Source organism: Arachis hypogaea, chromosome 16, assembly GCF_003086295.3.
Source record: "Arachis hypogaea cultivar Tifrunner chromosome 16, arahy.Tifrunner.gnm2.J5K5, whole genome shotgun sequence".
NCBI classification, from domain to species: Eukaryota; Viridiplantae; Streptophyta; class Magnoliopsida; order Fabales; family Fabaceae; genus Arachis; species Arachis hypogaea.
In genome coordinates this window covers 21305958-21321713 of record NC_092051.1, presented here as the reverse complement: position 1 = coordinate 21321713, position 15756 = coordinate 21305958, and the positions used below count along the sequence as shown (strand labels likewise).

Here is a 15756-nt window from a genome sequence, read left to right as displayed (position 1 = left end):
GTAAGTAAGTGACAATGTCGTAAATTTTCGCTGCCCAATGCAATATTGTGAGATCATCAAAGTCAAGAGTTGCGCAAGCATAGAGGATGGGGATGATCACGTGGAGCAACTTAATTCCGCGGTGTGATTTGTTGGAGGTGAGTGAGAACTGAGAAGGGGGACAAAACTTGCTTAGTTTCGTATTATGGAAGGAATCATAAAGATTTTGGCGTGTCATGTCATGTGCTCAATTTGCGCGTCCTCTTCACCTACTAATACGTGTGAAAATAATATTGTCATTTGTCAAAGTTTTGGTACTAAGAAAAGGCCCCCCCAATTCCCAATTAATTAAAACTACTAGTATCACTAGTCCTCTTAACGGTGAAATTCAACGGTAGATCCTAGACTATACAGTAAAGAATAGAGTGGATCTGGATTGGGGGCACAAAACCCCATGGGTTTGTGTTGATAACAATGACAGAGAGAGAGAGAGAGGGAGGGGGGAAATATGGTATTGTAAGTCAAAAGTCAAAACTTGCGACAATAAATCACTTCACGGGGCACGATGGGTTACTTATGTTTCGCGTTTCGCTTCCATGCTGCGCTCTCTGCTCTCCAATGCTGCCTGGCCTGCTCCAAACTCCAAGACCCTACCTCCTTCATTCAATCCCCCTCAACAACTACTCCAACTCCATGACCATGCCTTCTAAATACTCTTGTCATCCATTTCTTTCTAAAATAACCGTTCTAATCTTACATAAATAAAATAAATTGATTTGAAATTACATAAATATCTTAGATACAATTCAATTACACGCTTGTTCGATTTATATTTTTATATAAATCGAATCAATTTAATTCGATTTTTATAATTACAAGTTTATCTAGAATTAAAATAGTTAAAATTATAGTAATATATTATTTGTATTAACAAAAAATTAATTATCAAATTATATATTTATGTATGAATATATATTATATAATATATTTTTAATATATATTTTATATTTTATATTAATAATTAATTTAGTTGTTAATTTTTTTATACTGATTGTTGTCCTAATTGTCTAAGTTTTACTTACAAACCATTTAAAAAGACAGACAATTCACAAAAAATAAGTGTGTGATATGCATGTTTAGAGTATTCAAATGAATGAGTGGAGATATGTAACTAAGCTAGTCAAGACTCAAGTACCAGTAGCATATAGTTGTGGCTGTGTGATCTAAAATCTAATATGTAGATTTGGTAGCATAGATAGTGTTGACTCGCTGTTCCTTCTCCTTTGACTACGGTTTTTATCTCTGGATCTGTCCCACTCGCATGGCATCCGTTTTCCCCGCTGAGACGCTGACTAACGCTATCTATATTTGACTATTTTTCATCTTTTTAAATAGAGGAAAAAAAAAATTGCATCCACGTACAGGTGGCATGATACTTCCTTAGTAGAAACTAGAAAGTGCCTTTCTGGAAACAAAAGTAAAGTATTAAGCCATCTTGGCTTCCAAATCTGGCTTTTTATCAAAGGCATGAGATCCCGCATGTGCTAAGTAAATGAGCCACATTACTATTTTTCTTTTTAAAAAGATCATAGAATCTTAATTTAATTGGGCATCATTCAAGACAAAAGAAAGGTTTTGAATATTGTATTTTTCCTTTTATGGTTAGTTTGAATAGTATTTTCTTTTATATATATTTTGCACGTTGAAAATTAGGAATTTATAAACATTTATAAGTGACAAATTGATACAATATATATATTGAAAAATAGTTCTCATGAATATTAAAATTTAACGGTTATAAAATTGGTATAAATACAAATCAGCATATCATAATATATATAGATATGAACTTATTAAAGATGATTAAAAATATAATTATTCATGTTTTTTTATATTAATTTAAATTTTGAATGAATAATTTTATGACATGATATAATATTTCTAAATTTAAAAAGTCTAAAATATAATCTTTACTAAACACTAGAAGTTAAAAAAAAATAGTAAAAGATAAATAAAAAAAATTGAGAAATTATAAGGAGCCAATACATTGTGTACAATGGGGGTTTAAAGATATTCGATTTAGTAGGATATTATATGTTTATTATCTCTGGTATCTGGATGGTTATTTTGGATAGTACGAGTGTATTGTGTTTGAGAAATTAGTCTGGATATTCATTTTTTAACTCATACTGAGTTAAATAAATAACCCATTGTATATATTGTATAAATATTCCATTGACTCCCTAACGAGATTCAAAAAAAATTTATACAGTAATTTTATAACAGAACTTACCCTACAAAATAAATAAAGTTTTCACTTAAAAAGTTTCTTATGATTATTTAATAAATTATATTTATAATGTTTTTAATACATCACTAAATATAAATATAAAAATATAGATATAATAATATAGTATAACCTTGGTGATATCCGGACAAGGTTTTATTTGTTGATAGAAAAAGTTGGAGAACGTTTTTAGCTAATTGAAGGCAAAGAAAAAGACGGAGAGAGAAAAAGGGCCAGGGGGGTATAAGAGGAAGAGAAGTGGGTCAAGAGGGACAGAATTGCAGCGGCCATTGGCATTCCACTTTGAAGCTTTATCAGATATTCATTCATTCATAGCACGTAGCTCATAGGCTCTGCTCTGTAGTTCTCAGTGGTCGCTTACACAAACACAGTAACAGTAATACCACCCACCCACACCTACTTGTCAGCAACAGTACTCACTCACTCACTCCTTCCTTTACTAAATTCCCCAAATCTAACCTACATACAACACAACCACCATCCTCTTCTCCTTTGTCATGTCCTTTTCCTCTTTATCCCATCTCCATTTTACTCCCCCTTCAATTTACACTTCTTCCAGGCCAGGCCCCCTTTTTGTGCCTCTTCTTCTTCCTCCTCAATACTTATTGCTATCACCGCAATAACTGGAAACATTATTATAAATTAATGAAAAGCCTTTCCCCCTGATACTTAGTCACCGTCAGCCTCGTCCTTTGGGTTTGCCTTTACTTTTTTGGTCGAAATTCTGAGCAACGAATTTATATCCCCTGTCTCAGTGTTTTTATCGGGAGAAACAAACAAAGCCCAGGCCACAGGCCCCAGGCCCTAGGCCCCGCTCCTCTCTTCACGTTTCTCCTTCGTTTTAAAAACTAACACATTCTAATCCAACCCCACATTCACCCAGTCTTGTACTTCACTTCATCTTCTTCAATCTGCTTCGCTGCTCTGTGTGGCTGCATGTTTCACTCTCCAGCTATGGATGTGAGCTGTGATTTCTTTCATTTCAAGTTTCTCTGTAACCATGTATGTCGTGAATGATTGATGTGTTGTTGCGTGGTATACAGGAATGGAAGAGAAGTGGGCAGATACCCGCGTTTGGGAACTGGGAATTCGCGAACGAGTTGCCAATAACTCAGTACTTCGAGTGTGCAAGACAAGCTGGCTTGGTTCGTTATAGTTCCTCTTCCGGAGAGAGTGATCCCTGCGTTCGCGACCTTTACTCTCTTGATTTTCACAAACCTCCTTCTACTCTCAAAAAGGTCTCTCTCTTTTCCAGTATTATCAATTTTTGTTTCTATTTTATTGCTCTAAAAAGCTCTTTCAAATTAGCTATGGAAATTAAATTAAATCGAGTTAAAAGGGCCTTGCTGTCATTCCTTGTCTTTACTCCTTGCACATGAAATATGAGAGGTGGTTTCTAAGTACGAACCCTCAAGATTTTGAGCAGTGGGTGGCACATAAATGTGTGTTGTGGTGACCCATGCCTCGTGAGGGAGGATCTGGTAGTTGATACAGTACGCTGGTTCTGTTTTTGAGCCATTTATTTCTGTCTCACCAACCACATTAAAACCCTTTTAATTTACCATAGTTTTGGAGTTTGCAAATAAACAAGGAATAGTGATTCTGAATTCTGATGCGCTTGTGCAGGGGAATAGGAACAACAGGAACAGAGAAAGAGAAAGGAGGTGCTCTCATGGGAACGTTAACGTTAAGGGAAATGGAAATGGAAACATGAGAAAGCTTAAGCAAGGGAAAGTATGGGACGTGACGGAACAGCAACGGAGCAAGCAACACGACGTCGTTCCGCTTCCGCAATCAGCGGCCCCTCCTCGACCAAAACCCGTTGACGAAGATCTTTATAAGATCCCTCCCCAGCTCCTTCGTTCTACCAAAAGGGTATCTTTTTTTTTTTAATTATTATTTTCACTTTCTTTTTGTCCATAGCACTACTATATTATCCTAATAATATTTTGTTGACTTTTGCAGAAGAAAGTGCTGGGCTTCATTTCCAAGTGTTTGGTACCCGCTGCATGTGTTTCATGACCATCTTTCTTTCTTCTAAGTGAAGCTGCTTGCTTATGTGGTGATTATAGTTTTTGATGCACCTCAAATGCTGAATGAATGCCCTTTTTTCTTTTTGTTTGTTATAGTGGTAGTATATAAATTATAAATTATAAATTATAATGATCAATGTAGTAATAGTACTACTATTTGATATTTGGTCGTCTACATTCATTTCAGCCGTGCTTGCAATTATATTCTACCATTAATATTATTTTGAATTTAGAATTAGTAAATGCTTATTTTGTTGGTATTAGGTGGCAGAGTTGATGTTACAACTTACAATGTCGGAATTCACGGATGCTTATCTTCTTTCTCGTTAATGTTGGACTTTGTAAAAAGTCTCTTGTTTTTTACTTTTTCTTTTATCTAATAATGCCAAAACAACGTTGATATACAAATCCAATGGCTATGAGTAATTAAGCTATAGTAGGCCTTGCATTTGCAATTATAATTTGATTTGGTATCTACCTTTCTTCTGCCATAGAAAGTTCCTAGCTATAATTTCTAATTAGGGGGACTTTATGTCTAAAACACCCTGGTTAATGGATCTTTGTAATTATGTAGTTTGAAATATACTATTCTTTAAAAAATTATATAATTTAACAAATATGGACACACACTGCAGTTAAAAGATAAAAATAAAAATCGTCACACACTGAAAAGGACAGAAATCACTATTCACTAGTCAATTCCGAGAAAAACTTTTTACGTGGTCGCCAATCGCTAGATGGGGCTGTAAAACTGTTTGGCCTCGAATCACATTAGCACCGAGGTGGCTAATCAGGTAACAAATATCGAAGCCTATGTTATATGCACAGGAAACTCTGATAGGGATTATTTACTGTGATAATCGATGTGATTATTCATGTTTTGGAAATTAATAATAAAATAGTTGTACTGCCAACTGATATATGGACTTGAATTAGCTAAATTAGCAAGAGAATATATGTTCCATGAAAGATGTAGAGTACCAAAATGCTTTCTACTTTTCTATTAATTCCATGAAAAAGATAGTACATAATTCCCTTTTTCCTTTTGTATTTTTCTTTTGGTCAGACACTTGTATTTTTGCTACATATCCGCAGTTTGTAGCCTGTTTTTGGGTCGCAATCAGTGATAAATTCTTTCTTTCTAGTAGATGTTTTTTAGTGTCAAATGTATTATTGTATTCAGAGATTAATGAGAAAAATGCAATTTAAGACGGAAGATTAAATATATGGGGAGTTGCATTAAAATAAATAGTAAGTGAGAAAACTTCATGTACACTTTTTTTTGTCATGACTTTCTTGTAGAATTGGTGAGAAAATTAAACTACACTGAACTGGGCCTCTACTCTGGCCTTTGTCCAAGAAGAAGGGCTTTAGCCTTTTGGTTCTTAAGTCCTCACTCCTTAGGTAGCTTTAGCCATTACCAATGCGTCTCTTTCATCTTTACTCGCCTCTCAATTCAATTCATCCATTCCCATATTGTAAGTTGGAAGTTGGAACCCATTCAGAAAGGTCATGATGCTGTACCTTTTTCACCATTTCAAGCAAACAGAACTGACGCTATATACACATCCATATAATATTATAATTAAGTAATTAACTTCCTGCTATGTGTTCAATTTACATGGAAGCTCTGCACAATTAAAATTAAATTTCATTTAAAAAAGAAAGGAGAATATATTTTCTAGGCAGAACATCCGCTTGATTGTTGGGAATTGATGAGTAAGATGAAGGTGGTGTGCAATGTCAATCCTTTATGAAACAATAGAAATAAAAATAAGATACTTTTATTATTATTATTATTATTGTTAATTAAGAGACTAATGAGTATCATTTGGATTTAGGTAGAACAGGGAAGAAAGGTATAAAACCATATAATAAAACAAATGGTGGACCCTTTGTTTTTTGTTTTTGAATGTTAAATGGGGATTGGTTAATGGTTATTAAACCATCCTCCGCTGTTTGCTTGTCAAACTCAAAAGGATGCGCCCTCCACTCTCTAAGGACCACCTAACCGAAACAAACAACTTTTAAAATAAAAGGAGCCCCAAAAATGGTACTTTATGGTTTTTATATTTATGTGCTAATCATAGTTCAAGTGTTAATTTAAATATCACAATTTGTTAGCTTAGATGACAAGGAAGTTCATCTTAAAACATCATTACAATACAGTATACAATTCTCTCTGTAAAAAAAAATTGGGACATGTGAATAAGACGATAGAACGAAAGAATTGAAAACACACAGGCATTTCAAGTGATGAGATAGACACCCCCATTCGTCCATTTCATTGTCCTTGTGCACTATGAATGGTAACATTATCCCAAAGGCTGTGTAGCCAAAAAGTTGAAAGGGCCATATATTCCATTCCATTAATAATGGAATTGATTCCTTTAATTTTCATTTTCTGCTACCAAAAATAGCGAAATTATTGTGTATGTGTGTGTAGGCACAACAATAATGGTGGCCGTTGTAGTTTAGTAAGTTGGGAATGAGCCATGTGGAGCCCGTGAATGAGTCTCAAGAAAGGACACGAAGCATGGCTTGGAATAATGGCTTTTTGGGAAGCAGTAGGTGGGGTTTTTAATGGTGGCCATGACAAGGACCTTGTAAATTTCTGTTTTTATCTCTCGTTTCTCAATTTTATTTCTGCACATCCATTTTGGTGCATCCACCTCCACCGTTTCAAAGCTTTAAACTCAACACGTTGAATTGTGTGACCGAGTGATCTCACTCGCACTCACCGCTCGTTTGCAACAATTATTGTATATTATAATATAGTGACGACAATGGGAATGCTGTGTGTGTTGAATCATTATTCATTGTCATCTATTTATTGTGGTAATGAATTGAATTGGGTATGGTATTATAACTCTAGGTACAATGAATCTTGTTCTAGAAAGGAAAGGAATCATTACATAAAGTACCACTGAGCACAAATGGTCCTTATTTTCAATCAATCAATATTTTATAAAGACCAAACAATTCCAATGCCTGTTTCAGAGGACGTTTTTGAGATAGACGGGTGGAACAAGTAACTCCCTACTCTACATAGGAAATGAACACAACACAGATACGATGGAAGAACGAGTCAGCACTTCATCTAGATAGTTAGGTATTACTGTCAGCAACTTTGAATATTCGGGACTGTCGGTGGTGCCAAGAATTCCATCACTGAATTTAATAACTATTTTAACCCAAAAAAAAAACTATATTATAGTAGCTAAAACACAAGTCAAATTACTGATTATTGTAATATGTTAATTTAACGTGTGTGAGTGTGTGACCTTCATACATAGCATATTAACCCCTATTGCCCATTGGTGAGAGTTGGGTAAATAGGAGTAACGAATAATAATAATAATAATAGGGTGGTGGCACTGCCGACACTCTTCAAAGGTTGGCAGGGAAACAAAAAATAAAGAGAGAACCTACAACATCCATGGCCTCGCACTTTGATTAGAGATATCTTCTCTCTGCTTTATGATGGTGACTTACCAACGAGCAATACCAAATACAATGGCACCAATAACAAACAAACAAAACAACCAAGCAAACTGTGAGCATTCTAAATTGGCTGAGTACATGACAAAGTAGTTACAAAGTTTTGGATATCACGGGCAGTGAGGCAATGAGGAGAAATTGAAGAATAATGCAACATTTTTGCAAACAAGATAACCTTTTCTTGAAAACAAACAAAGAATAGAACAGAATAGAAAGAAAGCAAAAAGCCAGAACACTTTGCTCATACATTCATATGCTTGACTGCATGTGAAGGTGAAAAAAAAAGTACTGTATGCAGGTAATGTACACAAACAAGTGAAATTTCCTTTCCCATTTTTTACAGCTACCTGATGAGGCCGTTTGTACAGAAGAAGAACACAAATTATTTACAACGCGGTAGTCCAATACCAACTTAAGCAGTGTGTGTTAAGCAGGGTGATCGATTGAGCCTCTCAAGAATTCCATTAGCCTTCCTTTTTGCCCTTGACGTCCCGTGTCGCGCAAGTTTCGACAGGGTACCGTTGGCTTTTTCTTCTTCTCTAACTTCCTTCAACTTTGTTCTATCACCGTAACAGATTGTATATAAAATTGCAACACAATTCTCCTTGGTTCGCTCTGACGTGCCCTCCCTAATGATAGCCAGCAAGAAGGCTACAGCTCCGAGATCCCCCATTTCTTCAATGGCCTTGGGATGGCTGGAAAGGAGTGCCAATATAGCGAGCAACTCATCAACTAGAATGTGGTCCATGATCTTCTTCAGAATGACCCGGACTGCACCTTCTCTCACGGTCCTCCCTTTATTCTCGTGCACAAGACATAGGTTGAATATAGCTGAGGCAGCATCTTTCACGGCTAATGGCTGTCCCTCCTCTAAAAGGTCAAGCAAATGTTTGATGGCTCCAGACTTTCCAATGATGTGCTTGTTGGAGTCAAGAGCCGATAATGTGAAAATGGCTGCTGCGGCATTGCTCCTTGTTTGAATTGTTCCGGATTTCAAGGCATCAATGAGAAGAGCAATGACAGTTGGATCCTCTCCAAATACTTTCTTATTATCGTCATGAATCGAGAGATTTAGAATAGTTGTAATCAAGTCCTCATGGAGATCGGGGTGAACATGAGCCGTATTAGGCGATAATGGACTGAGCAACTGCGGAATCACATCAACGGACTCCCCAAAGAGGGTTCTAAAGGAAGGCATTCTCTTTGTTAGGAGGCGAAGCTCTCTTGCAGCTTCTTTCTGATCAGGGACAGACAATGACAGCTTATGAAGTAATGAATCCAAGTGGTCTCTATCCGCATTACTTACTACTTGGTTGATGTCCTGAACCGGCTTTGGCATCTCAATTGCATGCTCTTTACACCACTGCGCAATCATGTCCCGGACCAAGTAATTTGGAGTAAGATTAGTGTGAGAAAGGACTTGTTGGGTTTGAGGGCATGTTCTGTGCCCTTCATCCAACCACCTCTGAATGTATGCCCGATCATAAGTCTGCATTTGGCAACAACACATCAATGAATGAAAACACCACCCCAGATTTCTACTCTCTTGTTACAACTACTGGAGAGCTCAGCCTCAGAGCCATTATTCTCCCAATGCACACAATAACCTAGTCTCAATCTATGAACAAATCCAAACAAGAACTAAACATGCAACCGGTGCACCCCAAAAAAATATGAAATTGATCTCACTAATTGATCAAAAATCAAGGAATGAGTTGAAAAGGAATGATTTTGATTCCAAGGCACAATCCATAATTCTGCATTACGTCAATAATTGGAACCACTCTGTTCTATTTACCATTAGCAGATAAAAATAAATAATTTTACCAACAAATAAAATAAAAAGTACAGAACAATAATGAACAGAACAATTGGGTTGTCGGAGAGGCGAGGAACATGTGGAAGCGGTTAGATGCCTAAAAAGGAAGAACATAAAAAAATAAAAATAAAACAGCGTGAAGAGAAAAAAAAGTAAATAAAATTGAAGGGGAAAGGAGGAAAGAGTGACCTGTCCGGTGGCCAAGATAACAGGATCCGTCATCAACTCGGTGGAAATGGGACATCGAAATTCAGGAGGAACGGGGAAGCTGAAATCATCGAAGGATGAGGGCGATGCTCTCTTCAAATCCCTAAGAGTCGATAGAGTGGCGATGGCGTCTTCAGCGTGGCGCGTGGTGTAGTCGTCGTTCTCCACGATGGCCTTCACCAGCCCCCTCAGCTTCTCCTTCAATTCCGCCGCTTTTCCACCACCTCCATCCGCCGCAGATGCAGACAAACCTCTCTCTCTCCTCGCCATTACACCTCAAAATTCACCACCTCACACAATTCATCTCCTCCTCCTTTTCTTTAGAATTTGTGTTTGCTTTGCACACAAAACAGAAGCGTAAGCCGTAAGCGTGTGGGTGGTGGAGGGACAGAAATGTAATTGAGCAATTAAGCGTAGTTAGAGGCACCGACCTCTTTCTTACACTGAGTTCACGGGAGAATTCACAGCACACTGTTTCCACGCTTTTCTTTTTCCTCTCTTTATATTCTTATTCTCTTCTCATCCCTTCTCTTCTCTTATTCTCCTCCAACCAACACCTAGCCAGTAGCCACGCCCCCCTTTCACCATCTAAACACAAAACACAATTAGAAACGACGCCATCAATGGATTTTGTTTTCAAACTCCATAATCACAACACTACAAAAATTAAAAAAGGTACAAGTAGTAATTAGTAATTACTACAATAATACCTTCTATTCTCTGTGATATTTATTAATTAATCATATTTAAATCTTTGTTCTATATTTAATTCATTCGTTTATATATATTCTAATAAAGAAAAATAGTTTTATCACCTAAAGATAAAGAATATCCCTACTAAAAGTAGGAGATAGGAAATTAATGGACATGTGAAAGAAGAAGACACCACGTCAATTGCAACTTATTGTTAGTAAAGAGTAAAGACTAAAGACTAAAGAGAATAATTTTGTACTATTGTAACTACCCTTTTCGGTTGTAGTTTCAAGATTTATTAGGCCTAAAAATAAACACTTTGATATCTAAACTAGATTAACCATTAGGGTTAAAAAATTACTTTATTCCACTAATTAAACTACGGTCATATACTTCAGCCTAGAATTTTTGAAGCATTTGTGCTGGCCTCTAAATTTTTTTTCAACAACGTGAATCATACATTTTATATATTGCTTGCCTCAAAAACCTCATATTGTATTGTCCAAATTAATTGGACTGAAATCATATTGTAAAAGAAAGTGAGGATAAATGTTAGGAAGAATTTTAAATGTATCTAAAAATATGAGTGTTCGAATAATTTTAACCGTTGATCTTAATTATAAAATATATATTAATTAAAAATAACGATTAAAATTAATGAGATACATTTGAAAATTTTTCTAGATGTTATATATTGTTGTTTCTCTTTGTAAAGTTTAATATACTTGTTCGTTTTTTCTTTTTAAATATATTCAATCTCATTTTATGAGATGTCAAATATGATTCTAAATTAACTCAAAAACTATTTTAAATTAAAATATATAAAATAGTAAGTTTATTTTATTGTGGGGATGTAGCTCAAATGGTAGAGCGCTCGCTTTGCATGCGAGAGGCACGGGGTTCGATCCCCCGCATCTCCAAATTTATCATATTTGTTTTTCTTTAATGATTTTTCCCCCTTCATTTTTGTTTCCGGTTTTATCCTTTCATTAAAGGCCCAATTAATTTGATTCTGTGTTTTTATTTGGGCCTCTAAACACTTAAGCCACTTAGTCTATGTGAGACTCTTAAAAGACTCATTGACAGATGTTATTATCCATGTTTAAAAAAAAAAGGATGTTATCCAGTCATATTTGCCAAAAAAAAATGTATTACTAATAGTAATCAAAACACAATTAAATTTATAAATTCTAAACATATTAATACGCTCAATACAGTAAACATATTAATAACATAACAAAATTCAATAAATAATAACATAAAAAAAATTCAAGAAATAACAAATAATTATAACAAATATGAGAAAAGGTATTAATAACAAAATTTCAAAAACATAATTTTAATTTTTGAATTTTTCAAAATCTTATTAAAATTTTGACAAAGTCTCTCCTAAAATTTGGATTTCTCCACCTTTCAAAGGTTTCATCCAAATCAAATATCTATTCAAACTAGGGGTGTGTACGACCCGGTCTGGCCCGAAGACCCAGCCTAGGCTTGAAGAATTTTGGACCGTAAAGACCCGGGCCCAAAGTGACCTGGGGTTGACCCGGGGATAAGAAATGAAATCTGAAAAGTGAGTAAAATCGGGACCGGGCCATAGCTCGGGTCACCCGGACCCGGTCCGGTGGCCCGATCATCATACACAAATAACATTTTGTGTTATTAGTGATGGATAGTGGCTATTCTTATGTAGAATTTAAGTATTGTAAACCTTAATATTTTGTATTATTAGTCATTATAAGACTGGAAGTTAATGTTTTATATTTAGAATGCATAAGACTTTAGACTAATGCATAATATTGTATTATTTATATTGACTTAAATATTTGGTGTTATTAGACAATATTAGTATTGATTGTAGTTATGATTTAATTTTGGAGAATGGTTGGTTCTTGTTATATTTTTCTAAGTGAATTTTACCATGTCAAATAATGGTTGGAGCCTTGGAAATTTAGATATTTTCACATGCTAGCTTACAAGAAGGTATTAAAGTAATGTAATGATAACGGCCCAGTTTTTACCTGATATAATAGTGGCTCGAAGTGTGTAGGTTTCATCGGATCCGGGCCCAGGTTCGGATCTAACAAATAGGCCCTGTATATATTTCGGGTTGGGTCTGGGTCACATCAAACCCGGTTTTACCCGACCCATGAACACCCTTAATCCAAACCAACATACAAGGGTTGAAATCCTATTCCACCTACCAAACAAACCAATTATTCAAACCAATGGAATTTACGTCAAAAATTAAATCAAAAAATTTTCTCATAGTCCATGATTTTTCAATCTAACAAAAAAAGTAAAAACAAAACACAAATAATAATCAAACAAGTAAGAATAAATCCTAAATTATTAAATGATAACCAAGACACAAATCTTAAATTAACTTAATCCTAAATTAAGATGATAAAAAATTAACATAACCCTAAATCATAAACTATAATTAAGCACTGTATTTTCTAAATTCTAATATAACAATTAATACACACAAACATATAAACCAAGCATGATTCTTGAATTAATATTCTCAGATATCCTGATTCTTAAAAAAATGTATAATACTCCAACTAATTCAGAATCATTCAACACCACAACCCTCACTAATCAAATTTCTAACACTAATAGAATAATAAACTAACAGGTAACACACTAATAATTATAGAAATTTTGTTTCTAATTTTAAAATAGATGCCATGAAAATGGAGAGTGAGGATGTACCTGAATTTGGATCGGCGGCGAAAGAACTAGGTAGAAAGAGAAATAGAGAAGCAGCGAGAAAGCGGAGCCGGTGAGGCGGGGCTGGTGGGGCGAAATTTATAACCACAAACTAACCGGCAAGTGCACCGGGTCATACCAAGTAGTACCTCAAGTGAATGAGGGTCGATCCCACGAGGATTGATGGACTAAGCAACAATGGTTGATTAATTTACTTAGTTAGACAAGCAGAAAATAGTGTTGAGAGTTTAAATGCATCAAAAAGTAATTCAGAGAATCAGAACAGCAAGCAGTAAACAAGTAGTGAATAATATATGGGGGAAACAGTTAAGGCTTCAGAGTTATCTATTTTTCGAATTGACTTTTCTTACTAACTATTTTAATCATGCAAGATTTAATTCATGGCAAACTATATGTGACTAAACCCTAATTCCTTAGACTTTTTTAGTCTCCTCTAAAATTCATCAACCGCCAATTTCTTGGTCACTTAATTCCAATTAGAGGGTGAAGTTCAATTCTAGTTTATATGTCACAAAAATCCTAATTACCCAAATATAAGAGGATTATATGTCACGTATCCCTTTAATTCCAAATAATTAGAAATTTAGGAGAATATGTTTTCAAGCTATTGTTCAAGTAAAGAGCTTTTCCAAGTTATACAAGAACGCAATTAGAACAAGGGTCCTACTTCCGTTCCACCCAAATTCATAAGATAAAGAACGAAAACAATTCTTGAAATATAAATCAGTACATGAATTAAAATAGAAAAATAATAGTATCAATCCATACAACAGACAGAGCTCCTAACCTTAACAGTAGAGGTTTAGTTGCTCATGGTTCAGAGAGAAAACTAGGATTCAGATAAACTGTAAATTGCGGAATGAGGTAGAAGAGAAGAGTTTCCTTTTATATCTAATCCTAATTAATGTAAAATATATTTTCTAAAACTAAATAATATCTTTTCCTATTTGTAATTAAAATAAAAGATTTAATCAAAATTAAATAAAAAACAATTGTGCAGCATCAAGTAGATGGAAGGGGGACCACTGCTCCCTTTTTAACTGGCACCTGTAATCATGTGCTTTTGGAGAATTTGTGGTTCTGGCGCCTAACTTGAGAAATTCCAAGTTAGGCGCCACTTTGACCGTATAGCTGGAAGAGAAGTGTATACTATTATATATCGTTGAAAAGCTCTGGAAGTTAGCTTTCCAATGCCACTAGAATCACGTCAATCGGACCTCTTTAGCTCAAGTTATTTAGGTTTGAGTGCAGAGAGGTTAGGATTGACAGCATCATTCGCCTTCTTCTCTTTTTCTGCGGAAACTCCATCAAATCCAGCCGAATGCTACCTAAAATAAATAGAATTGCACACGACTCAAAGTAGCATCCATAGTGGCTAAAAGATAATTAATTCTTGATTAAACTCAACAAATTGAATGCAAATTCACTAGGAAAAGATAGGAAAGATGCTCACGCATCAGCTGGAGCGGCGGCGAAAGGGGATGGGCTGGGTAGAGAGAGATTGGGATGGAAAAACTGCATTTCTGTAGCATATAAGATTTTCTTGAACCTGATATGTATGCGTACATGGACAAGGCATGCATACTCAACATTTTTGTTTTTTACAACCATGCGTACGCGGCATGTGTTCTGTGTACGTGAGCAGACTCCTCTACCCAAACTTCTCGCGTACGCAACTTTTGCAAATTTACACTCATGCGTACGCATGACCACCCTGTTTTGGAAAGCTTGTATTTTTGAGTTCTCAACTATTCTTCTAGTCTTCTGAAACTCTGTAAACCCTGTTATGAGTTTAGAGTTGATGTAATTGGGGGTAGAGGGGTTAGGAAAGGATACTTAATTAGTTGAGATAGTAAATTGGAAAAGAGGGATTAAATGTAATAAGAGATGTAATGGGAATGATTGATAATGAGAAATGATGATTGATTTTGATTGAGGATGATGAGGATGATTATGATAATGAGAGATATTGATGATTGACTATGATTATGATTATGAATAAAGTAGAGTAAGATTTAGAATGAATTTAGTAACGAAATAAAGTTTGATTGAAATGTACCTGCCTGGGTAGATGCAATGGAGTGATTCCACTTTCTTTGGGATGTGGTTGAGATAGGATGATTATGATGATGAGGGATGATGATGATTGATTATGAGGAATATGATTGAGGATGAAAGTGATAATGAGATTAGGTCTGATGAAGTATAATTGCCTGGGTAGATGCAGTGGTGTGATTCTACATGCTCTGGGTTATGGTTTGAGTCTCCCGGGGTAGATGTAGTGATTTTCCCCCCACTTGCTCCTGGTTGAGAATGATATGTTATTTAAAACTTTATCAGTCACAAATTTTTCTGGGTAGATGCAGTGGGTCAGTTCCACTTGCTCTAAGTTGAGATTTAGGATTCTGTTGATGTTTTGTCGTAAGATGTGGCTGGACACTTATGCCTTTTCGGACGTTCTTCCTTGAAGATGTAAAATT

The 15756-nt window shown here is 35.3% G+C and overlaps 2 protein-coding genes and 1 non-coding gene across 4 annotated transcripts; 2 read left to right on the top strand and 1 right to left on the bottom strand.

Annotated features, from left to right (window-relative positions):
- The first annotated feature begins 2412 nt into the window (after window positions 1–2412).
- LOC112758386 (uncharacterized) lies at window positions 2413–4483 on the top strand. Its single transcript, XM_025807052.3, has 4 exons — window positions 2413–3247; window positions 3331–3525; window positions 3914–4162; window positions 4253–4483. The coding sequence occupies exons 1-4, from the start codon at window positions 3224–3226 to the stop codon at window positions 4307–4309; spliced, it is 525 nt and encodes a 174-aa protein (XP_025662837.1). The 5' UTR covers window positions 2413–3223; the 3' UTR covers window positions 4310–4483.
- Window positions 4484–8032: 3549 nt separating this feature from the next.
- LOC112758385 (U-box domain-containing protein 9) lies at window positions 8033–10734 on the bottom strand. Of its 2 annotated transcripts, none has more exons than XM_072220012.1 (3): window positions 10663–10734; window positions 9830–10435; window positions 8033–9310 (listed from the first exon to the last, which is right to left on the bottom strand). In XM_072220012.1, the coding sequence occupies exons 2-3, from the start codon at window positions 10115–10117 to the stop codon at window positions 8234–8236; spliced, it is 1365 nt and encodes a 454-aa protein (XP_072076113.1). In that variant the 5' UTR covers window positions 10118–10435; window positions 10663–10734; the 3' UTR covers window positions 8033–8233. The 2 variants fall into 2 exon arrangements, with proteins under 2 accessions (XP_072076113.1, XP_025662835.1); XM_025807050.3 differs by having other exon boundaries at window positions 10558–10725.
- A 653-nt stretch (window positions 10735–11387) lies between these two features.
- On the top strand, window positions 11388–11460 carry TRNAA-UGC (transfer RNA alanine (anticodon UGC)). Its single transcript has one exon. It is a non-coding gene; the product is annotated as a tRNA-Ala (tRNA).
- The last annotated feature ends 4296 nt before the right edge of the window (window positions 11461–15756 follow it).